The sequence below is a fragment of the Sinocyclocheilus rhinocerous genome, unplaced genomic scaffold (assembly GCF_001515625.1).
Source record: "Sinocyclocheilus rhinocerous isolate Xijiao unplaced genomic scaffold, SAMN03320098_v1.1 scaffold984, whole genome shotgun sequence".
Classification (NCBI taxonomy): domain Eukaryota; kingdom Metazoa; phylum Chordata; class Actinopteri; order Cypriniformes; family Cyprinidae; genus Sinocyclocheilus; species Sinocyclocheilus rhinocerous.
This window is the reverse complement of record NW_015643603.1, coordinates 1,150,719-1,177,323: the sequence shown is the minus strand read 5'-3', so window position 1 is coordinate 1,177,323 and position 26,605 is coordinate 1,150,719. Positions and strand designations below refer to the sequence as shown.

Below are 26,605 nucleotides of genomic sequence, written 5' to 3'. Positions count from 1 at the left end.
AGTTGATGTGGAAAAAATTAGATTCACAATTTCCTTTTTGCAATAAACCAAACCAGTTTTAAGTATTTTTGTTTCCAGGATGTTTAGATTTCTTTTGGAAAACAAGATAAAAATACTGATTTAAAAAAAAGTTATTATTTTATAGGTTCTTTTGTAATCAAATTAATTTAGACATAAATACAAAAATAAATACGCAGTCCTTTTGACATCGCTATCATTCATGCGTTAAGCTATGTGTGTTTTTATTGTTTGGGTATTTTTCTATGTCTAGACTGGGGTCAGTAAGTCTGTGCTTGGTCAGATTCTGTGTCTGTTTCTAATTGTGAAGAGAGATTCTGAGAATTCACTGGCTTTTATGACCTGATTTAATTACAGTATGTGTTCCAGAAAGACATTGGGCTGAACGTGTCACTCTTGTGTGGAGTCATGAAGCAGTACAGGTTTGAAATGGATCCTGGGTCATTGTTTGAGTGCAGGTTTAATTCAGAACCTGTTGAATGAGAGTGATTTGAGCTCTCATGATTCAGTCACCAACTTTAGAAGCATTTCTAAAGGATTTCTGCATTTTAGCCACTTGGTTGTGATATTTACTTTGACAGTGATCAGCTCTAACTAGCTTTTTTTTTTATTTAGAAACCAAGCCACCAGCCATTTATTCATTCATCAAAATTTTAGCTCCATAAACGCATCTTGCTGAAAGATATCAAACTGTCAAAAAAAGATGTGTGTGTGTGTATGTGTGTTTGAGAAGTTGATTTGAAAAGCATGACAATGGAAACAGTACCGTCATACAGTCAAGGGAGCGCTAAAAATGATGGAAAGAGAAAAAAGGGAGGAATGGAAAGTGAAAAAATGGTGAGCAGTCACAAGATTTTGTGATTATCACTGCATGAAATGCACATAATGACCAAATGAGGAGGAGTATGTGGCTGCTAGAAAGGCTCTAATGGTTTATGCAATGTTTTCAGGATTAAGGGAGTTAAAAAGGGCTAAATTAAGGGTTGTTTAGGGTCAGCTTCTCTGTGTCGAGTGTTCCTCGCTCTTTTCCTTTATCCATGTAACTATTTGTCAAATCGTCTCCAGTCTGTCTGCAGAAGTTCTTTGAACCAGGCCGGGTCTGCTCTCCCGTCTCTCTGTCTCAGCCTCCAAGCCATACATTTTAACTTTCTCCCATCGAGCTGTGCCGCAACAGTTAGCTCAAGTGCTCCAGACACGTTGTGCTATGCACTAAAATAATTATTTTTGATTGGTATTTTTGTCTTGTTTTCCAGTAGAAATATCTAACCATCCTTTAAACAACATTAAATTAACAAAAAGTGTGTAAATTTATAATCCTCATTTTCAGAGAATGCATCTTGCATTAATTTTATTTCCCTTTACCCCATTGGCATTTTTAAATAAATCTCACATAAGCATAAATCTAACACAATTGTTTATGCTTAAGGTTGAAAAGATTCTCCAATATTCTGAAATATTTTTGTTTTCAGATTCTGTCATGTAATGTCTGTTATACTAATGTTTACCACAGTAAACATTTTTATTAGTATACTTATTTATTTATTTTTTTTAAATATTACTTTAGAATTCTTAGTGTTGATATAAACACATTAGAGTCACAATTTCTATTTCACAACAAATATTACCAAACCTGTATTATTTAAGTATGTTTGTTTCCAGGACGTTTAGATATCATTTGGAAAACAAGATAAAAATACTGATTTAAAAAAATAATAAAATAAAACGTATTTCTTATTTTATAGGTTCTTTTGTAATCAAATTCATTTAGGCATACAAAAATATGCAGTCCTTTTGACATCGCTGTCATTCATGCGTTAAGCTATGCGCGTTTTTATTGTTTGGGTATTTTTTTATGTCTGGACTGGGGTCAGTAAGTCTGTGCTTGGTCAGATTCTGTGTCTGTTTCTAATTGTGAAGAGAGATTCTGAGAATTCACTGTCTTTTATGGCCTGATTTAATTCCAGTATGTGTTCCAGCAAGACATTGGGCTGATCATGTCACTCTTGTGTGGAGTCATGAAGCAGTACAGGTTTGAAATGAATCCTGGGTCATTGTGTGAGTGCGGGTTTCATTCAGAACCTGTTGGATGAGAGTGATTTGAGCTCTTATAATTGAGACATCGTCTTTAGAAGCATTTCTGCATTTTAGTGACCTGATTGTGATATTTACTTTGACAGAGATCAGCTCTAACCCTGCCATTTCTTTTTTTATTGATTTAGAAACCAAACCACCAGCCATTAACTCATTCATCAAAATTTTAGCTCCATAAACGAATCTTGCTGAAAGATATCAAATTGTCAAAAAAGATGTGTGTGCATGTACATGTGTTTGAGAAGTTGATTTGAAAAGCATGACAATGGAAACAGTACCGTCATACAGTCAAGGGAGCGCTAAAAATGATGGAAAGAGAAAAAAGGGAGGAATGGAAAGTGAAAAAATGGTGAGCAGTCACAAGATTTTGTGATTATCACTGCATGAAATGCACATAATGACCAAATGAGGAGGAGTATGTGGCTGCTAGAAAGGCTCTAATGGTTTATGCAATGTTTTCAGGATTAAGGGAGTTAAAAAGGGCTAAATTAAGGGTTGTTTAGGGTCAGCTTCTCTTCTGTGTGACTGTGTCGAGTGTGTGTGTGTGTGTGTGTGTGTGTGTGTGAGCAAGTATGTGTTCGGTTTTGTGTGTATTTTTGTGTTAAGGCTGTGTCAGCAACATATGATTCTGATTTCAGACAGTCCAGCTTTGAAGTAATTCTGACCAAACCGCTGCACCAGAATGATGAGTGTGTGTGTGTGTGTGTTGTATGTGTGTGTGTGGGTCTTTGTGTAACCTCTCACCATAACTGTCTCTCAGGCCACAGCTGAAGTATGAAAATGAGTGGCTTCATTTCACTGTGGTCGCTGTGGGGTGAGAGAGGTCAAATATCACATCGAGCTGTGTGTGTATGTGTGTGTTAGATGCCTGATTTAAACTACCCCTTTAACATGCACAAAAACTAAGAGTAAACGGTTGGTTTAAGCCACTTTGTAATGTGAGAAGAATTTGGCTCCTATTGCAAATGGCTATTGAATAGCAATCCAATATTCAGTCAGCCTGATATATCTTCAGCTCTCTGAAAATTTTAACCCACTATTACAAGCAAAAGTATGAAGTATATTTTAAATATAATATTTTGTAAATATTTAGTTATTTTACATGGTTCCACTCATGTTTATTGCAGTAAAATTGTTTAATAGTATTGTTCTGTTTTGTGTTTTTAGTTATTTTAGTATTTTGACTGACATGAACAAATTTGATAGTGACTCAATTTTTATATGAACAAATAGCATTTAATGATTTTAATCTTTAAAATATGTTTGATTAATTTATTTCCATTGTTGCAGTGTTGCCTTAAAGCAACATGCAAACAAGCAAATGGAAAGTTTTTCAAGTTTATTCATATATTTACTTCTTTTCTTTTCTTGAGGTTCACTTTAAATGTTTGTTTTTTTTTAATGTTTTTTCATGTTATTAAATTATCTTCTTTTTTTATTTTTCCATGTTTTGATTATTTATTTATTTTTTTGCTGATGTGTCCTTAAGACTCCTGTGTAAACATCTACTTTGCAAGCTGCTGGGTTGCTTTTAGTCCAATATAGTGGGTTTTTTTTTTTCCTTATAATTTTTACAGAACTTCAGGTGCCCATTTTTAACACTGGGATCTTCTGAAGGATATGCAGAGTGGCGGGTGTAGCACGCAGCCAGGAATAGCACAAGGTTTGGCAGACTTTCCAACATTTTACTCTTATCATTAGTTATTCTGGTGTTTGGAATAATAGTATCTATCCTGCTTCCTGTGTGTTACCTCACTGTGACCGAGATTCTGAACTCTGAATAGGCATTGTTGACGTGCAACTGTGAGGTCAACTGAATAATAAACTGCCTTTTTTAAATCATAGTGAGCACTTATTGTAAACACGGTTTCTGAATACTTCATACACAAGAGTGAGACACAAACACACACTGCGAATCTGTTGTGCTTTGCAGACAAACATTGGCTGAATTTTCAGTTCTGTGTTTGTGGTATATCTGACCTCTTTGCAAGTACTAGTACAAAAAGACATAGTCAGCTAAACAACTTTTTCTCCCCTTTGAGACACAAGCGAATAAGAGAGAGAAGGAAAGAGACAGAGAAAGAAAGCATTATAAGACAGGGAGTTCATCTTTCTTTGTCTTATGGGACGTCGAGCACCAGGTGCACCAAACCAAGCAAGATTCCTGCTGTGTGTGTGTGTCATTCTGTCTTGCGATCACTGTGTATGGAGGTGGTTGCTGTAGTAATGGTCACTGTTGCTGTAGTGATGCCCATGTGGATGTCCCAGTAGGCAATGAAGGTCAGTGATGCATGATGGGTCACACTACCCATGGAACTAATGCACGTAATGAGTGTTTGTCTTGTGTGTGTGTTAGAGAGACATCAGAACAGAGACTAATTGACGTTTAATTACATTCCCATTGTGCTCCGTGTCTGTTCTCTCTCTAACACGCACAGGTTAAAATATGGCAAGGGCATGCAGGTCTTCAAGGTTAGGATCTGAATGAAACGTGCTCCTGTACATGTTGAATTCTGGGAGATCTGGATTACTGCCGTTGAGAACACACACATACTCTGCTTTCCCCTCTGCTTCATTAATCACAAAACACTTTACCTAGAAATGCTTTTAATATGGTCTGAATATAATAGTCATAATGGCCTGTGCTGTTGTTTTGAAATGGCCTAATTTGCGAGAACACAGATAGCCATCTACGATCAGTAACAGAATGTGCTGGTCATTTTCTTCACTTTTAAAGGTAATTTGAGAGAATGGGTGGTAGTGTTTACTAAAGAAAGACAGAAGGAAAGAAAGAAAGCGAAAAGGAGGAAACAAAGAAACGTGAAGAAAGAAACAATGAAGGAATGATGAAATAAAGGAAGGATGGAAGAAAGAAGAAAAAGAAGAGGAAAGAAACAGAAATATAGCCAAAAAAGAGAAGAAAGAAAGAAAGAAAGAAGGGCAAGAAGAAACAGGAAGGAAGAAAACCAAGAAATTCAAAGGAAGAAGCAAAGAAAGGGGAATAAAGAAACAGAAAGAAATAATCAAACAAAAACAAACAGGAAGAATGGAGAAAAAAGAAACAAACTGCAAGAAAGGAGTGAGTGGTTAAATGATAGAAGTGTTGAATTCCATCAGTCCAGTGATCCATAGAGAAAGAGAGAGAGAGAAACAGCAGGCTGAGCCTCCTCTTGTTTCATTCCTCCCTTCGTGTTGGTTCATTTTGAAGGATTTTCTACTGGAACAATATAAGCTTTGTTGAAGTTAACAAACAATCACCACTAAAACACACACACACACCATTATGACAAACACACTCGCTCTGAACCTGTTGGCAGTGAAGACAAATCTAAGTTTTTGGTATTTACGTTAGGTTCTTCTGTCTGTACTTGGATGTAGAATTACAGGGAAGTCGGTAAGGCTGGATGGTTATTGCATTTTAATTTTCTTCCACAACACACACACACAAACACACACACACTCACTCCCATTGAGCTGCTCGTCCTGCAGATTTAAAGGTTGGCCGTTATGCGACTGCTGGACCAGTGCAGCGATCTGATTGGATGAGCTTCTGGAAGCAAAAGAAGATCTAATCTAGCTGTGCCTGATCTGATGAGTTGTTTGTGTGTGTGTGTGTGTGTGTGTGTGTGTGCGTGCGTGCTGGAGTGACCTGTCACTGGCACTCTGTGTTATGTCGACTGCATTAGAATGAACACTGACCCAAATCTCACAGACAAACACACATGCTCACCCACTGAAAGATCGAAAACCTTTAGCAGCTACATTATACCTCGTTTGTCTGTCTCCCGCAAAGCTGTTTTTCAGATCTTTCTGCGACTACAGTGGTCTTTTCCCTGAAGGCTCAGACCGGAGCTGTTGGCTATTGTGGCTAACTCACTCAGCGAAGCGTCTTTTCCTTCTGCTCTTTGTTTCAGTTACTCATCAGTCAGAGACTCGAGGGAAACAGCACTGGGCTCTGCCGACTGAAACATAAAATGTTGCAGTTGTCAAAAATATTTGTTTCGAAAGCCTGACTCAGCTGTGGTTGTGAACATTTGAAGTGTGTTCATTGAGGTTTGGATTCTCTCATTCTGTGAGACGTGATGGGAGAACTTCAGCTCAATCAGGGCCTGTCATGTTGATTTAACAGCTGCATGATCATACTCGAAAATATGGTACAAAAACCTGAGCCATGCAGCTGAATATTCAACGCTTGCTTTGAAACGGAACTGTTCTTCAGTCCTTGATGTTAGAGTCTTTAATATTTGGGGAAAAAGGAATGTTCATAGTATGACTATAATTTCCCAAGTCTCTTAAGCTACTGTATTGAATTATTATTATTATTAATTATAATAAAAATACAATTTCATACAGGGACTTAAGAGACTAGAATAAGAGATTTCCATAATATGACTATAATTTTCCAAATATTATTATTATTAGTAGTAGTAGTATTTGTAGTTTTTTTTATTAACAACAATGCTACAATTCCATACAATGACTTAAGAGACTAGAAGAAATGATCATCATTATTTATTTTAGCACATTCAATTTAATTTCTTGTTGCTTGTTACTGGTTTTATTTGTCTTATTCTATTATTATTTTAACTTTTAATATGTGTTTAATTAATATATATTTCTATTTTAATTTTTGTGTATTTTTATGTAATTCATTTGAATCATTTTGAGTTGCATTTTAGTTATGAAAAGTGCTAAACAAATAAAATGATTATTTATTATTACAATTATTAAAATGTACTACTAGTTGTCAGTATCTACAGAACAGGGTAACTGAAAGCCATAACATATTTTATCATTTTATATATAATTTTCATTAAATTGCATTATTTACACAAATTTACTCGAAATGACCATTTAATTAGACTATATATTTATCTTTCACTATATATTTGTAACATCATTGCAAAGCTGTGAGCTGAAAATACTGCCCCCAAAATACTGTAATAATACTGTTTTGGTTGTGTTTTTTCATTTCAGGGATTGTGTGTGTGCTTGTGTACAAGTCTAGATGTGTGTGTGTGTGTGTGTGTGTGTTTGATAAAATATGAGGCAGGCATGAGATGGCTCCATGGTGGCAAAAGAATGAGCGTACAGCTACGAACAAATGCTGATACACACACTCAAAAAAAGCACACCCACACTATATGTCAGTCAATAAGAGATGCTAACTGGGGCAACACTATTTATTGTGACAAGACTGAATATTTCATTCTTTGTCTCTCTCTCTCTCTCTCTCTCACACACACACACACACACATAAATAGAGGCAGATGGTAAATCCCCAGCCCCTTCACATTTTTCTAATGTGTGTTTACACCTTGTTTTAAATCTAAATCATGTTAATCTCCCAGCGTGGTCATTGGGGATTTGTGTGTTTGTGGTATATACTTTTAGAAATACCTGCTTTGTTCTCTGTAATGATTTTGCTCTTCTTGAAATTTAGTTCGACATGAGTCTGACTAGAAATAAAGAGTCTAATTCCATCCATAAAGCAAATTTCCTTTTTTTTTTTTTCTGCACATGGGCAGGAAACTATTAAGAACGAAATGTTCTGACCAGTTAAAATCCAGCAGTGATGTAGTGACAACAGAATGTGGCCGCAAAAATGCTTCATAGCAAATCCATCCTTGCTAACAGTACACAGGGTAGGATTACCCTGCCTGTCTGGAATGTGAGTTGTGTTTTAGCCTGGAGTGAGTGTGTGCTGGAGTCAGGATGGGGTGTGTGTGTTCGTCTGTTGAGCAGCACCGTGTGATGCTATTCCATGGTTGGCACGGTGACAGGTTGGCATGGCGCTACCGTAAGGAGGCTGGCACTCTGCCTACTGCCATACATCTCAATCTGCATGACATCATAGCAGCTCCTAGCAACCACACACATCACCCCTCCCCCATACACGCCCACAAAGGGCCATTCACAAGCACAGTGCCCTGGCCTTTCTCCATCACTGGAGTCTCTCTTTCTGAGCTCAGATTCATTCTGCCGCTATAAAGTTTCATAAAGCCAATACTTGTCAAATCAATGATAACTAGAAGAAAGAAAAGACTTTGCTCTTCAAGTGATGGTAATGTTAAAATGGAAGGGAAAACCAGCATTGTATAATTTTTGCTGGGCTCCAGACAAAAAAAAAAAAGGGAGCCAAATATTTTTAGGGAATATTTAAATATTTAAGAGCCAAATGATCTGTTTAGCTGCCAAATTGCAGAATCTGTCATACTGATGCTGTCATTGAAGTGATCCTTATTGTGTTTGCTCCATATAAATGCTAGACTGTTTCCTAAGAATAGTTCTGCCTATTTGAAAAAAAATATTGTCAAATATTGTGTTGATAATGGTTCCAATATCTATAAAACTCTGTTATGAAAAATATTGAATTAATGGTTCATTTCAAATCAGACTGAACTGGAAAATGATTAACAGTTTAGTGTGGGAGTCAGTTGCAATATCTGTAATGGCTCTGAACGATTCACTCAGAACCAGCGATTCAGATTCAGTCTGCTTACAAGCAAGTTTAAGATCTGTTATCACTTAGTCATTAAAACCAACCAGTGTATTAGTCATTCGTTTGCAGAACCAATATCACAGCTCGCTCAGATGTATGTTTTTGTACGTTTTGACTAACACAAAATGGAATTTTTGACTGATACAAACTATATTTAAAATTGCCCGAATTTTTTCATTTTTGCATTTTTGACGATTTTAGTTGCAGTCTGGGGACCTAATGCTGTTTTTAAGTATGCAAAACAAGTACTCCCAGTGCGCTACGCCTCATGTCATGCGTGTACGAAAATGCATTAGTGTGTGAAATGGGACGCACCTTTTGTCTTTGATTAGCAAGACAACAGGAAAAACTTCCAAATTAAATTTTATCTTAATTATTATCTTCTTGTGTTTGACAGTTCTAGAAAAAATGTCAAATTAAAATTTCAAATCTAGTGAGGACTCATCGTAGTCTGTGTGATGGCCATGAACGTGTGTGTTTTTGTGAATAAGTATATTTTCTTATCTTACCTGTTCTATAGTTCCTCATTAGTGCTTACACATACACACATGCATTCTTAGCACTTCTCACTCACACCTCTAAATGAGCACGAACTAATGGAAACTAATAATGTGTGTATGTGTGTGCGTGTGAACTTGTGTGGGTGTAATTGGGGGTTAAATTGAATGAAGGTGGATCACCCGCTGTGACAATATCGGTTAATTTAACTACATAATGGGAGTGTGTGTTTGTGTGTTTTATATATATATACATATATGTGTGTGCGTCTCCTATTCAGCGCAAACTCACTTTCTCACACCTATGTCTTGGCAACATGGCCCTTAGCACATTGTGGCATATTTTTAGGTATGTCTGTGTTTCCGATCACTCAAACTCACAGGGATTATTCTGCAGGAAACATTGAGGCTCCTGGGCCTACGCAAGAAAATTCATACACATGGCTTTTCTAATAGCATGGCGGTGTGTGCGTGTGTGTCTGTGCATTCCCATGGGATCAGATTACTATCATAGGGACTAGTAACAGGAGAATACACTGGAGCTTTTTTCATCTTGTCCATATTCTGAGACACACACACACACAAACGTTAGTTTGTTTTTGGATGTTTCTAAGGTAATATTAGGTTGCAATGTCTGATTTATTAAGCATGTGCTTGTGTTTTGCGTGTGTGATTTATAGAGGTAAATTAGGGTTTCCTTTTCCTGCTTTGGTTTACAGCAAGAACTCCAATCAAAAGTCTTATAAATCTAAACCTAATTCACCACGACAATCACAAAACCCCTCTCTTTCTTTCTCTCTCTCTCTCTCTCTCTCTCTCTCTCTCTCCAGCAACTTCTAATGGAACACAGGAAGGGTTGGAAAACAGAGAAGGTGGGGTTTGTAGCACGAGATCCATGAAGATCATCATGAAAGTGGGCCAAGGTGAGTTACACACACACACACACCTTCTTTATCTTCAGCATGTCCAAAGGTAAAGTAATTTAAGCCCCATTTGGTGGATGATTAAGTCAGCTGACTCATTAACTGCCACTTAGATTGCAGTTAAACATTATCCAAGTTAGCATTACTTCATATCGTTCACACACTTCTTCATTTACATTTACACAGAATACACATAGTTTCTGCCCTTAGATTTTGTACTTTGACTCATAAGCAGAAACAGGTTAGTTAGACATAAAAGGATCCTGACACCAAAATCTAAACGAATACATTCAAACATATGCTGTACCGAAATTAATTTCCTTGAATGTTTTTTGTTCTTAATTTGTTATGTATGTGATTGTATGTTACAGATCCAAATGCACCAGATCCAGATTTAACGGACCTCCCAGACCGGGACCGGGACAATGAGATCAAGGACCCCACAACCAGCCCTTCCCGCAAGATAGACCGAGACCGAAGCAGAGACGCAGATGGGAACGGATCCATAATGCCTGGCAGAGGTGAGGAAACACAAATCATCTGTGTTTACAGCAGCTGGTTCGGGATGATGATGGTGTTTTCCTATAAATGACATTGGATATTTAGAGGACAAACTGATCTGAGTTCAGCAGCGAAGATCTACCACAGTAAATTTTAAGAATGCCAGCGTATGAAATGCAGCAATGCAGAGCTACTGCCTCCCTCAGGCAGCTGCGTGTGTGCAAGAGAGAGACAGGAGTTAATGTAGCATGTCTTTATCACGTCCTTGCAGCCATTCACCTACAGGAGGTCTAAACTTCATTAGGAGAGAAAGAAAGAGAGAAACAGAGAGACAGAATCATTAAGAAAGAACAGAGCGACTTGCGCTGCATCTCTGCAGTGATCACACTGCACAGATTCTTGAGGTCAGATTCTTCTGCTCTGAGAGGACACATTAGACACTGACATTAACTGCATTACTGGCATTAACTGCTATTGCATCTTCTCAAAACCAGCTAGTCGGTGGGTTATATGAACGACTAGTCGACTAATTGGTATAATATAGGTTCGGCATCACCTGATTCCATTTGGACATTCTTTAATTATTTGGTCTGCTTAAACCCTGCCACTTTCTTACAATCGACCTCAAGCTCACATTCAGATCTGCCTCCATCCAATCAACAATTGGTGGATAAAACCAAGTTCCTGCCCTATATTTTTTCTTTTTTGATAATCTGTTTTTACTTGGATGTACACCACAATATGGAAGAGTATTTGTTGCTACTTGTATTTCATTGCGACTATTTTAACTTAAGACCAACTGTCTTAAAAACACTTGTGATGGGACACACAACACAAAAATGTGCTGCTTTAAAACAATGAATTTAAAGTTGTAACTTTTTTTTAGTGTTTTACCGTGCAAGCTCTGTCAGCATGCTAAAGCACCACCATTGAAATACATGCATCAAAAGTAAAGTTTCAAAAAAAAGTTTTGAAATATGAACTACACTACCGTTCCAAAGTTTGGGGTCAGTAATATCTCTTTTTAAATTTGTTTTCACAACTGTTTTCAACATTGATGATTGCAAGAAATGTTTCTTGAGAACCAAATCAGTATATTAGCATGATTTCTGAGGGATCATGTGACACTAAAGACTGGGTAAATGGCTGCCTTTTAAAACCTTTAAAAAAAATCTTACCGACCTCTAAACTTTTGAATGGTAGTCAACCTCACTAATCAACTATTGGATGACTTAAATTTAGTGTATGCCATTGATAAACACGGCTAGAACTTTGCATTGCTAGCATTGCTGGTAGTATTGTTCATTGCTGGACTACTGTTTGAAAGAATTATTCCAATCTGGGTGTGTGTTGTTTAGCTTCATACTGCCGTTAAATGTACTTGACAACATGGATTTTATTGTCAAGCAAAAATGTGTATTCATAATGCCTATTTAGCTGCAGGAGTCATCGGTAGCTATTTCAGCTGGCAGCGCAACAATAAATGCAGCAACAGTTTTATTTACTTTAAAAGTAGCTCAGTGCCAACGCTAACAAACTCAGAGGTTTTTTTCTATAGCCATTGTCAGTTATCTTTGCCTCAGAAAACAGAGAGCGACTCTAAACACTGATAATGAGAGCATGTGTTGCTAACCTCATTCTTACTGATAGTTCACAATGGAAAAGAAAACGAGTGTGCGTCGCTCATAATGTTGTCCTTTTTTTCCTTTCAGACACGAGAAACCAGGATAACAGTCCCGGTTCGGTGGAAGGTATTTTCGGCTCTAAACCGGCTCTCTTCGCTGCCATCGGAGCCGGCTGCGTCATCTTCCTCCTCATCATCATCATCCTCATCGTCTTGCTCCTCAAGCTTCGCAAGAGAACCCGCAAACACTTGCAGCCCAGGGGCGGAACTGCCCTGTCACTCAGCACTCTGGCCACACCCAAAGGAGCTGCCCAGGCCGGCTCAGAACCGAGTGACATCATCATCCCCCTGCGGACATCAGAGAATAACTACTGTCCGCACTATGAAAAAGTGAGCGGAGACTATGGGCACCCCGTCTACATAGTGCAGGAAATGCCACCCCAGAGCCCTGCCAATATCTACTACAAAGTCTGAGAGAACAAGGGCGAAGCAACCGCAATAAGAACTAGTTTTTGTAAGGTATCCTGAATCTTTTTTTCATTACCTAACCCCGTCTGCTCCGTGTGCGAGAGGGAGAAGTGGAAAAGAGGAATGAAAAAGACTGTCGATGATATTCCTCTCAGATTTCCTTCCCTCCGTCCCTTTTCCGAACACTACACTGTGTGTATGTGTGTGTGCCTGTCGCTCTCGATGTGTGTGAAACGGCAGAAAGCCTCTCCAAATTGCGTGGCACTCAGGCACAGACTTCACTGCTGAAGAACAGCCGACAACCAATCACAGAGGGCCACTAGAGTGACATCACAAAGCAGGAAGCTCTCATTTGTGTTTTTTGTACCATTACGACTCCTCGCTTAGTTTTTTGTCTTTTTCATCCGTCACAGTGTTTCGTTTTTATCAGTATCAACTTGATTCTTGCAGCTTTCGCAGTGTCTCGCTCAAAGAAAATGTCTTAAACACTCTTACGAATGCCGCTCTCTTCCTCACACACTCAATATGTCCTCTCATTTCCTTGCGTCTCTCCAGACACTCATTCATTTTACATGCTGTAGAGGCAATTGAACAAAAACACACACTCGTACTCATACACACTTTGGTGTTCACAGGTCAGTAACAAACAGCTTCTCGGTGGAAAAGCGAGTGAGTGAAATAGGGAATTTAATATGTAAACACCAGTGTCAGACCTTCCAGAACTCCTAGTCTGCTTTTTGTTCATTTGAGAATTGTTTCAGTTGAAATTCTCTCTCCTCTCAGCCGAAAAACACACATAGTTATTTGTTATCTGTTGTCAGTGATGCGTGAAGTGCTGAATAATATTTGTATCTTGTCATTTTTTTTTTTTCTTATTCTGTCTCCCAAAGGTTTGTTGGTCAAAAACATCTTTAGGGATTTGCCTCTACACCATGAGCCTATGATCTCTTTTCAGTCACAAACATGCTAACGCGTATCTTTGCATAATTTTGTCCACTAACATGCATAGTTATTTGTTATCTGTTGTCAGTGATGCGTGAAGTGCTGAATAATATTTGTATCTTGTCATTATTTTTTTTTCTTATTTTATCTCCCAAAGGTTTGTAGGTCAAAAACATCTTTAGGGATTTGCCTCTACACCATGAGCCTATGACCTCTTTTCAGTCACAAACATGCTAACGCGTATCTTTGCATAATTTTGTCCACTAACATGTTTTTTTTTTTGTCTGTTTGGATGTAGACATGGACTCTTACAGTATGTAGAGTCCCATGCAGAAGCCAAAAATCCATCGACATACAGAACACATGAAATTATGCCTTCACCTCTCCCTCCTCTCAGATATGCTCATAAATTATCCCTGTTTGCAAACAAACACACACAGCAAAAATCCACGAATCAGAGAATCAAAACAAGCTCACCATATCATCCTGGAAAATCTAGTGCTAGATCTATTTTTATATGTACTGCACGGGAAATGATAAACAGCAAACAGTGGCGGCAGGTGTGTTTATGCCTATGCTAATTTAAAATTAGCAGCATTGCATCTGGCCTCCAGCGCAGCCAATCAAAGGAAGCCCAATATTTCTCTCTAGCTTTCTCATAAAATAGATTTTTAAATAATATTTCGATTAGGGTTTACTGCTGTTGTTTTTTATTGTTGTTTCTTCTTAATTTAGTTTCTAAGGCCCGAGATTATGTAAATAATGTATGTTGGGGAAAATTTTTGAATATAAAAGTTCCATTTTATTAGAGACCCTGTTAATGAAAATATAATTAGGATTTTTGAAAATGCAAAAGCTTTTGTAAATAGTCTTTTTTGGAAAAAGACATTTTGTAAGTAAAAATGTTTCCTGTCTCATGGTTTTCTCTTTTTATTTTACTTTTTTTTTTTTCAGTTAGTTTTTGATTAAGGAGACTTAGAGGTCCCTGTACAACGGGTTTTAAAAGGTCAGCCTAAAGCAGCAAAAGACATACAAGTCCCTTTACACACACACACACACACACACACACTGATACACACTTTATCCTCCCTATTTCACAAGGGGATGGTGGTATTTTTTTTTTCTTTTTCTTTTTTCTTTTTTTCATTTTTACAAATGCTGTGATGGAACCAGGTCAAATATTCCATGACAGGGTTCATGGAGGAGGAAAAGAGGAGAGAGAGAGAGTTATTACTCAAGAAATGCCTAAACTCACACACAACACAATTACTAACTGACCCACCAGTCATTCTTATAGCACACGATATACATACATATATATAAACACCATAAGATACAGGGCAAGCACCAGCAAAACTAAACCAGCAACTGCTTGTGCAACTAAACTGAATATTTATGTACGTTTTTCTGAGCTGTTTATGGCAGTTCAGTTCTTTAGGATTGACATTAGAAGAGCACTTTTTGAAATTCATGGCTTTGTTTTTACCCATAGAAATGCACATAGGTGCACTGACCGCACCAGTCAGCTTATTAAAGTGGATCAGTCGCGGTATCACACTGTAACAAAATCATTTTCTTATACATTCATTTAGTCTTGTTTTCCAGTACAAATATCCTGACAACAAAAAGGTTGCTTTGAAAGCAAAATGACAGTACATGTATGTAGTCTTTGTTTCAGAGAAATCTAACAGGTTTTGGTGAGGTTTATGCTCACCAAAACAACTGAATTCAGTCCTAAATATTTAGATATTTTACTGGAAAAAGAAAAAAAAAATACTGTTTTATTTTATTTTTTTTGCATAGTTTTATGGATCAGCGCTGCTGTAGTGGGATCTTATTCAGTGACTGACTGTCTTTTGCTTCAGGCTTTTTGCAGCTTAGCTTACACATTAGGTTTGCGGCACTCTTAACAGCTGTAAGGCATACACTTCCTTTGACGTTTGTCTGTACCCTAACAATAAGATGAAAAAAATAGTCATCTTGTTTATCAGATTGGACTTGAGGCTTTGATTCCTCTCTAATGCTGCGGTCAGACACCTGTGATGTTGTGTGGATCTTACTGATATCTGTTAATAACATTTCTCCCAGTGTGGTTGACTTATTTGAGGAGAACTTACTTAAAACCAAGCATTCACGCAAACAGACGCGTGCGCACACACACTCCCCCTCAGGTAAAAAGACAGATTGGTGGTGACTTTTGACCCTGTAAGGATTATCACAATATTATGAAAAAGACAAATCTATTGAGAAAACCTTCTCCATGGCCTAGATTCATCTCATCACACACAATTCATCCACTCTTTCACAAAATGTATTTGTTCATAGAGCGGGCCAGTGCAGTGATGAGGCCTTAGGCCAACCGCGACTCCCACAAAAAATGTTCACAAAAAAGCTTGTGCTGAATATCGTTTCCTCCTGCTGTTGCGGATTTTTTTTAATTATTATTATTCAGTGAACTACATTATTATTGTTATAATGTTCTTTTACTAAGATTTTGTTGCAGATTTCAGTATTATTGATTTAAGTTTTGATGTATGTGTTGGCAGTGCTGATGCCCCTGTGGCGACAGCGGTTTTTTGTTTTGGTAGAATTCACACAGTGTCCTCAGAGTTCCCCGATATATGACACTAAAGCCAAGTCTCAGCCCTCAGAAAGCGTTTTAAAAGGATAAATAAATTTTTTTCCTATGGAAGCTGCTCGTCTCGTGTTTTTGACTGCTTGTCTGCTTGAAAGACACAATGAGAGAATGAATGAATTTCAAGTGTTCATGTGTGTTTGCAGCAGTCGCTTTCTGTCCAATATACTCATGCTATATGTCAGATTTTCCATCTTGAAAACACAAACTGTGCTGCTGTTTCAAACACAACAAGCTGTCTCAGCGAGTGACGTCCTCTGTGTCACAAATATTTCATAATGCCTCTGGGTATCTGTCCCCGGCCACTCAAGACTCGCACACAAACAGTCTTGTTTGACTTTAGCGCATTAAACTTTCAGTGAGTCTATAGTCAGTCAGTGGTTGCAGTGCAGAAAGCATTCTGTCTCATGTCTATCGGCATTTGTGGAAAATGTCTGTCTTCTGCCGTCTGCTATTTTGATCTAGGTTAGCATTATGCTATATATATATATATATATATATATATATATAAACATTTGAACCATATTTCTGATTTATCATGCTAGTGTTAACAACTGATAGTGTTAACAAAAGCAAAAACACATTTTCTGAAGCAACGTGCCATTTTACCTTGCTTCGACAAGTCCTTGAGCTCTCTTACTGTTCCTCGTAATCAAACGCTCTGCAACACAAGTGCAATGCTGTATCAGGTGAGCTACAGAGCAAGTTCACTACATCAGAAAAGCCATACATATGGGGAGAATATGTGATGCAGACCATCAAAATTGTAGAAGGAACCATCTGCATAAAAATAAATCGTTATAAATCGATAATCTACCCCGTAATAATAATTTGCGTGAAAAGGAATTACAGTTGTTGGTGTTTTTATTGCCTCTAGCATTAATGGCAGCTGGAAACTGCAGTGAATTATGTATAAACAAGTTTTTAAACTTTTGCAAAAATGTAGGTAGAGACACGTATTTCCAATGAGCCTTTTGAACTACAATACAAAATGTGCCATACAGTTATTTTGACTATTGGGGTGATGATCATAATGACAAACTAGTTCAGCAACGGAGCTATAATTGTATTTAGGAATGCATATAATTTACTATACAGGTGCATCTCAATAAATTAGAATGTCGTGGAAAAGTTCATTTATTTCAGTAATTCAACTCAAATTGTGAAACTCGTGTATTAAATAAATTCAATGCACACAGACTGAAGTAGTTTAAGTCTTTGGTTCTAAATCTCAAACAAATTAGAATACTTCATAAGACCAATAAAATTTATTGGTCTTATGGAGTATTCTAATTTGTTGAGATAGTGAGTTGGTGGGTTTTTGTTAAATGTGAGCCAAAATCATCACAATTAAAAGAACCAAAGACTTAAACTACTTCAGTCTGTGTGCATTGAATTTATTTAATACACGAGTTTCACAATTTGAGTTGAATTACTGAAATAAATTAACTTTTCCACGACATTCTAATTTATTGAGATGCACCTGTATATTCACTAATATATCATTAAAGTTTTGAGTGTGCGAGACAGAGAAACAAGGAGACAGAGAGTATTAGGCATGTCATGTGACAGGTTATCAATCTGCACAAGAGTGATATTAGATTTACTGCCCACTCACCCCTAGTGCATTCTGGGTAAATGCCGTGGGCCCTGCAAGCTTCTATCTGCTACTATTACAGCCCCCAGACAGAGGGAGAGAGAGATTCTACAGAGAGAACCGGAGGAGGGAGTTCAGCGGGTGAAGTTAGACATCAGTGCAAAGACTTGAAAACAGAGAAAGAAAGAGAAGGGACGATATACATAATTCTGTGAAAGATTGATTTTATTTGATCATCTGTTTGATGATGCAGCACTAGATGGAAGAGAACAATCGAGCCTGAGATATCTCATCTCGTCAGTAATGCAATCAGACTTGAACACTGAACTGCTCCCTGCAGCTGCCATCAGATCACACTTGATTATTATCCTGAGAAATGGTGTCCTCCTGTTTCCAGACACGCACAGTTCCTGTATCCTCATAATTTCACATTTCAAAATGCTCAACAGCTTTTTAAGAAATAGGTTACTTCAGTTGGTTGAACATTTGAAATGTTTAAAATGTAAATAAGCAGCAAAGTGTGAATGTATAATAAACGGTCTTCATTATCACACATTCATTATACATTTATCAAACATTAGATATTATATAAATTCTCTATACATCTATATAAAATGGTTACAATAACATAACTGACTGTTCAAAAGATAGGGATCAGTATTTATTTAACAGTATTTATTTAAAGATTGGGATCAGTATTTTGTCAGATTTATCTAACCTAACGTCTCAGGACAATTTTGTCCCCAAACTACAGCTTAAACCCTCATAGGTAAACACACTCACACATACTTGTTTTATCTGCCATTGGTCTCTTCAGGGTGTATTTGTGTACACTCAGGATGCGGGTGAACGCTTCATATGTGGCGCTGTAAGAGTTCAGAGAGCTGCAGTCGGGGAGTAACATAAATATTGAACAATAACGTCTGCTACCTTGCAAAGCAGAGAAGGAGAGATTGATGCCTGGAGAGTGAGAGACAGACAGAGATGGAGGTCGAGGGATTATACAGTTATTTCATTCGCTTCCTCTATTTTACTTGGTTTAATTGTTAATTATTTTTTAACGAGCTCTGTAGAAACAAGTCTTTCCTCCTCTAAATCACTGTTTCCTCCACTCCGCTCTCTCTTCTCTCCCTTCTCTGTATAGGACACTTTACAGGGATAGCAGCAGGAGAACTCTCTTTCTCTCACTGTCTCTCTGCTCTTTCTGCCCCCTAACTCACTCTAATTCCCAGTGATCTGTAGGGGGGGAGTTTCAGGGGGGGTTCATTCATGTCCTCTCATTTGTCTATGTCAGAAGAGTAGCTGCTCTCTCTCTTTCTCTCTCTCTCTTTTTTTTACCTGAATACCTGAAAACTTTGGATTATAGCTGTCATTTTTGTGAACTACACTTGAAACCCAGTGCGCGCACACACACACACACACACACACACATATATATATATATTTCAGGCATATGTAATTTCAATTAAGTCAGTACTATAACTGTATAAAAATACTGCTAACACTTATTAACTTATTAACTTACTTATACATTATTAAAAAGAGTCCAACTTTAGGTCTGTATTCAAAAGTGTTCATGAATTATAACAATTTAAGTTTGGATAGTGCACTTTCACATCTATGTTCAAAAACGAGGGGTGACAGTTAAAGGGTTAAAATCAAAAGTTGTATCTTTTAAATGAATGAACCTGAGCTAACATGAACTAACAATGAACAGTTGTATTTTTATTAACATTAACATAGATTAATAAATATTGTAACAAATGTATTTCTCATTGTTAGTTAATGCATTAATTAACATTAACTCATGGGACCTTATGTGAAAGTGTTACCAAAATACTTGTACCAAGATTACATAGAAGAATCAACAGAAAGAGTTCAAGTGCAATGCAGTATTTTTCAACAAGGATTGAGCTTTATTTTAAAAACGTGTAAAATGTATTACTTTAGATTAGACCTAAAAAACTAATTAAATATTTTAATTTTTTTATTTCAGCATTCAAAAAAAAAAAAATCAAGTGATCAAATTGACATTGACAGATGATCAAATAAATAAAACACCAATTTATTTAAGCTGCTTTATAGCATAAAAAGCCCTATAAAAACACACACAAAAATACATGTTTCTCATTCTTTCTTAAATCCACATAAGTTCACAAACACGTCTCTCTCAATGTTATTGGTATCATGCCAATATTAGTTCCTAAACTGTAAATCATATTAATCGTCTAAATGGTGTGTGTGTGTGTTTCTAAGAAACAGAAAATCACTTACGCATGACAGAAACAGACAAAAACTTGCACAAGGCAGTCATATTTTGTGTATGTGTGTTTGAGTTTTAAAGGAGGGTGACTGTATGAAAAGTGAGGCCGTAGACACAGAGGTTCATCTGGCAGCGGCATTAAATCTTAATGTATTTATGATGAAGCCGCATGGACATGATAGCGAAGCTGAGGAACCTGCTTTACTTCCTCACTCTGAGACTGAAACGCTTGTCCAGAACTCGCTGAACCTCGCTCTTAAATTCTGTCTGACGCTGGAAAACCAGCCTGCTGGAAATGTGACCTAAATACCACACCACATGCTCTCTCCCTCTGTGTGTGTGCACCCCATGCCCCCCGCGTCTCTCTCTCTCTCTCTCTCTCACACACACACACACACACACACACACACACACACACATACACAGCAAATACGGCCTATTGCCCCTCTGCTGGCATACACACGACATATCCAACGGCATATAAAACAGATGAGAGGTCATGAACCATCCAGAGCATCTCTCTAATGATAGAGTTTATGTGTGTGTTTAGTCAAACAGCAACTGATTGCACTGCATTCATATTTTGAGTGTCTTCCAAAAAGGAATTGTTGAGGTTAAAATAAGGTGTGCCTGATAATTAGAGCAATTTATACTTACAAAGCACATATGCATAAATACACATAAATATCATCATTTATAATCCAAAAATAAAAGACCGAAACAGAATGACTTATTTTCTCGGAGTCTGGCTGGCTAAAGTCTTGGCTGGACTCTGACGTTCTGCTCACTGCATTTCATAATGGTGGTGAACAAACTAGAAACTCTAATTCAGGGATTACTTTCCAAATGCACTACAGCAGGATTTCACATTAAGAATCTATAAATGAGGGTTTTATGACTAAAGATTGAGTTGTTGTGTAGTTTTTAGGTTTAAGGCAAATGTTAAAGAGGCTCTGAGAGGCCTGAAAACAAGCAAGAAAGAGGTTCCTATAAATCAACAAGATTTGTGCAACTTATTGGGAAAACCCAAGATTTATTCAGGATGTGAAACATGACCAAACCCTGTTCCAAATGAGTCTTGACCCACATGGATAATTTTTTCTCTCTCTCACAGAGAGGTGCTCTAAGGGTCAGGCGATTGGCATGTTGTGAAGTGAACTTCTTCAAATTTGCAAAGGCTGATGAACTGTAGTCATTTAGATTTCATTTCTGAAATAGTGCCCTTAAACAGATGAGTTCATGAACTGCCACTGCATCCTGTTTTCTGTGGAAACCTTTTGACAAATCTGCACCAAAGGAACACCCTGAAATTCACCAATCATCAGTCCATTTATGTTAATGCTGTTATACATTGTATATGAGACCCAAGCGGCACTGCTGACAGCCAGACTTATAAGCTCATCTTGGTATCATCTTGGGAGACCATGAGTGTTTAGAGTTTTGATGAGGTGTGTGTATGAAGTTAGATAAGGTTATTTATATGACTGTATAAACCAACTCAACGTTACATCCATGTGTCACGCACGCACGCACACACACACACACACACACACAGACACACAGATCTCTGTGGATCCAGTCAGACTGCCAGGTTAGGCGTGTCAAACTGAACCCAGCAGAATGGAACCACTGTTTCAGCAGACTTCATTTGGACAATGGCTGATCTTGTTTATAAAAACCTGATATTATACTCTTAAAATATGCATCTCTTGCCATTCCCTGATTTCTATGTGTGTGTACGAGATGATCCCATTTCTTGCCTTCCTGGAATAGCTTAAGACTGTCACACAGATCTGCTCTGACTAAAACAAACTCAGCTCTCTTTTTTTCTCTCTTTCCATGCAGCAGTCAAAAGATAAAAGAAAAGTGAAACTGCAACAAACTGATGTCAGAACACAACTCATCAGCCAAAATAACAAATATTTGATTATTTACTTGTTATATAAAACAAGAAATATACAGTTAAGTATGTCATTCCTTTGTTGTTGAACACGACAACTAGCAAAGGCCTTTTTGCACATATCTGAATGCAGTCAAAGTCACTGAGGGACAGGAAACATGAGGGATTTTGTCCACGACAGACTATTCAAAGAATTGGCAAAGAAAAAACTGACACTTAATGCACCGAGAGCACTGTAATCATATTGGTTTTCATCAGCACATTATGATTCAGTCTTTCCATTTCATCTGTTCCTAACGGCTAATGAAATCATCACAATACAATATTTGGCCTTTCTTGAAAGTTGTTTTGTCTAGAAAGCATCTGCCAAGAATATGCACAACTAATGATGATATATGAAATTAAATTAGCTGGTAACTCAAATTTACAAAACAACCACTGTAAATAAGTTTTCCCCTGTAAGACAACATGGAAAGTAACATGTTTAAACCATCACACATCTGTTTGCTACATTAAAATATGCATTAAACGAAATTCAATAAATGCATAAAATAGCATAAAATACAATATGTCAGACTATTACATTTACATTTAATCATTTAGCAGACGCTTTTATCCAAAACGACTTACAAATGAGAATAGGAGAACAATCAGACCAACAAGAGAGCAACAGTACAAGTCATGTGACAAGTCTCAGTTAGTCTAGCACAGTAAACAAAGCAAGGTGTTTTTTTATTTTAAATAAATTAGAGCGAATAGAATAGAATAGAATAGGTAAGTGCTATATTAATTAGTCAGATGCTGGCGATAAAGATGTGTCTTTAGACGTTTTAAGACTCAGCTGCTCGAATTGAGATAGGCAGGTCATTTCACCAGCTGGGAACAGTCCAGGAAAACGTCCATGAGAGTGATTTTGTGCCTCTTTGGGATGGCACCACAAGGCGTCATTCACTTGCAGAACGCAAGCTTCTGGAGGGTGCACAAGTCTGAACTAGCGAGTTTAGGTAAAGTGATACCTATTGGTCTTTATAGTTCTTTTGCACTTTAATCTGTGTAAAACTTTTAACTTTATACATTTTTCTGTATTGCTTTATTGCATTTAAATGTTCAGTTATTTTTGTTATAAGAAAAATGTTATTAAACCTGTTATACTGTATTATGACAGCACTTAAAAAAAAAACAACAACTAAATTTCAATACCGTGATAATACCGCATACCGTGATAAAAGCATTAGCAATTAATCGCAACATAAAAATTTGATACCGGCATATCCCTAGTTGAAAACCACTCTCGCTGCTGCATTCTGGATCAGTTGCAGAGGCTTGGTAGTACATGCCGGAAGCCCCGCCAAGAGAGCATTACAATAGTCCAGTCTGGAAAGAACAAGAGCTTGTTCTCTCCAGACAAAATTCTACCAATTTTTCTTTTGCTTCTGTGTCAAACTAGTTTCTAATTTAGTTCCTTGCGGACTGCAAACCTCATCCATTTCCTCTGCTATTCTCGTCCTATGCATTATTATTAATTGGCAAACTAGTGAAATTTATTTAAAGAGAAAACTTTGCACCAAGGAGCTCATTTAGCACTCCAGGATATTTGAATATTAATCACAATTAAGATGATGAATGGTACATGTGTGCTAGTCCTATCTGTGGAGAGAAATAGCATTAGCATGTGCCAAGCATATTAAAGTTGTGTTTCTGGATAAAGCAAATTAGCCAGAGAGTTGCTAATGCTAACTTGGCTGATGTGTTTCTTTAGCGTCTGACTCAGGCACAAATCATCTGTCCTGCAGATGATGTTTGAGCTCAATCCAGAACACTCATGAACGTTATGGGAGGTCGTAAGAGGTTGTATAGCGGTGGAGTGGCTGCCAATAAACTTGAAAACAGTAATAAGAGGTCAAGGACATTAACTCAACCGGCTTTTTGGCCTGTAACCTTTAGGTATCACCAACAGACTATATATTGGGTGAGGAGGTACATCTTATGTTCCTCATATTAGGCAGCTGTTAACACATGCTTTACAACCAGGGAAACTGTTGGAGCAAATGAGATGAGTTTACTAATGTGCTGCCAATTTTTCTGTTTTGATAATTTTTTGAGCATACACAATTTTTCCTCCACTCCACTTTTTTTCTTTTCTTTTCCTTTGTTTTTTTTTTGTTTTTTTTTACCTTTTTGGGTTATGTGCCTGAAACCATCATACAAAAAGGACATTGAGCTTTGAGAAATTAATTTATGATAAAATGTCTATGATAAAATCCCACAAACAAGCAAATTAACAATATTATTGTTATTAAAATTGTGATGTAATGGAAGTATTAAATGTTCCTTTCTCTGGTATTGTGACGAACATCTAAATGAAACAAATCATGGCATTTTGTAACCAGAGAGAAGTCTGATGTTTCACTGTAAAATCAAGTTGTGACATTCTGAATAAAAAATGTGAAAAATGAAACATACTGTATGGGTGAATCGTTCACAGTAAGATCAATAACATCCATTTAGAAAATAGAAGGTGAATTTTCATTTCAAGCAATACTAATTACATTACATTCTGAATTTGTATAGAAAGCAACATATCAAGTTATTTCGTTTTTTATACCATAAGCAAACTGAAAGTCTGTCTTTGTCAGAATGGAAGCGATATAAATGATACTTGACCTTTTTTCATTGAAAGCTATTTGTGCTATTTTTGGCCTTTTAAATGTTTAAATATTATTAATGCAGCATACTGTTTTAAGCCATAATACAATAATTAAACATAAGAAAAAATGAAAACAAATCTCAGGGTGGACCGATATTACAGTGTAAAATTAAAAAGTACAGTGTCATTTAACTTGTTGCTTTAAAAGGTCATCTAATTATGTATCACATGCTATTTGAAAACATTATCCCTAACAATTATCTTGAGATGTCTGACATGAGACCCAAAAAACCTTTACGTGATAAGACTCTCCTTGACGTGTTTGACGAAAATTCAGTCTACAGTCACCTGCTACATTGAAGCAGTTCTGCTCATTAGAATTATCTACGTGAGCTTTGATGCACTGCAATGTAAAAAAAAACCCTGCTCATGAGAAAGATGATGTTGCGCTCTCTCGTAATGCTGCTCACATGTTCCAAGCGTCTATTTAGAAATCCCGGACTGATCCTTTTATCCTTTTGTTTCATGTAATTTAGTCTCGGTACATGTTCCACCACAGCCCACTTTGATCTGACCGTAAACATTTAATCTTTACCATGTCCTCAGACAGCACAGAGTACTTACACTGCTCAACGCTATGGTTACGCTACGGGAAACACGTGGCATTTCAACCCAACACGCAACACACATGAAGATAATCCAGGGTTATCCTTCAAACCTAAAACTAAAACTTGACATAAAATAAACATTAACAGAAATAAAATAAAATATATAAAAAACTTAAACTTGTATCACTAGTTGCCAAGGTAACATTTCTCATGTTTGTTTACTTTGTTAAACTACTAAAAGAACAAATATTAAATAAGCTAAAACTAATACAAATGACAAAAACAACAAAATTACAACTGTAAAATGAAAACAAAGCAAAAAAGATAAATCTAAAAATAAAATCTAGTTCAAAACATAAACAAAAATCACAATAGTATATAAATGAAACTAAAATATTACTCAAATAATCTGATGACAACAGATTACTTAAAACATTACACTTATATTAGAGAACTGATCTATAAGAGGATATTTGCCGTGATCTCTTATTTGTGATCTCAGATCTCAGAGCATTTTGCCATTTAGAGAAAGAAAGAAATAGTATTTGAAGAGAAAAAAAAAAACATCACATGCACGTTATTCAAAAATACACCTGGAAAACTGTCATAAATTGTCAGCATTCTGAGTTAGTTTGATTCATGCTGTTCATGATATGATGTATTATGCACTGCTGCAATTTTATACTTTCCTCTGTTCAATTTTAGCAGCAAGAAAACTGATTTCTCGTCTAATTAGTATGACATATTATTTTTTACCAGCAGTACTTCTCATTAATGATCAGTATTTCAAATGCTAAGGCCAGTTGTGTGGCTCACTAATAATGTTAGGGCATCAAGCAGCAGAGACGCCTACTAGCGACTAACAGTACAGCGACCTGATGATCTCCAGGGGTAAAATCACTTAAGACTGCAAGACAGAGAGAGTAGTGTAAGTCTGTTATATGTCATCGTATAATCTGAGCGTCACAAATAAAGCCTTTAAAGCCATAAAATAGTCTGACTGTAAGGAACACAGAAGATCTAATTATGAAGCAGCATCTAGGAACAGCCATAACCCTTAAGGCTGTAAACCCGAGTGAAAGATTGCTGGGAACAAAAGAAAGAAAAGAAAGAGAGAGATATAGCAATGTTTTTTGCTTATATTGATAATACTTCATTATAGTAAAGTAGATTTTTTTTTCTTTTTCGGAGAGCTCTTAAGAGCGTGAAATGGTCTTGCATTTTCCCACAGCTCAGGATAGTTACCTGGGGCTGTATTACAAAAACATCCTAACCCAGAATCCTCTCTGTTTGGTATCCATGGTAATTTCACCAAGGAAACAGAACTTTTTCAAATCTTAAGACAAGAATTAAGATAGAATGTTTCTGTAATACAGGCCCTGGTGAAGG

General features: G+C 36.9%; 1 protein-coding gene across 1 annotated transcript in view; it reads left to right on the top strand.

Annotated features, from left to right (window-relative positions):
- The window catches only part of LOC107757535 (ephrin-B1-like), a 34,170-nt gene extending 21,046 nt beyond the window's left edge, over positions 1-13,124 (top strand). Inside the window, exons 3-5 of the mRNA XM_016575044.1 lie at positions 9,939-10,031; positions 10,403-10,552; positions 12,245-13,124. Coding sequence (XP_016430530.1) covers positions 9,939-10,031; positions 10,403-10,552; positions 12,245-12,630 — 629 coding nt within the window. The 3' untranslated portion in view covers positions 12,631-13,124. The remainder of the gene's footprint in view (positions 1-9,938; positions 10,032-10,402; positions 10,553-12,244) is intronic.
- Positions 13,125-26,605: the final 13,481 nt, after the last annotated feature.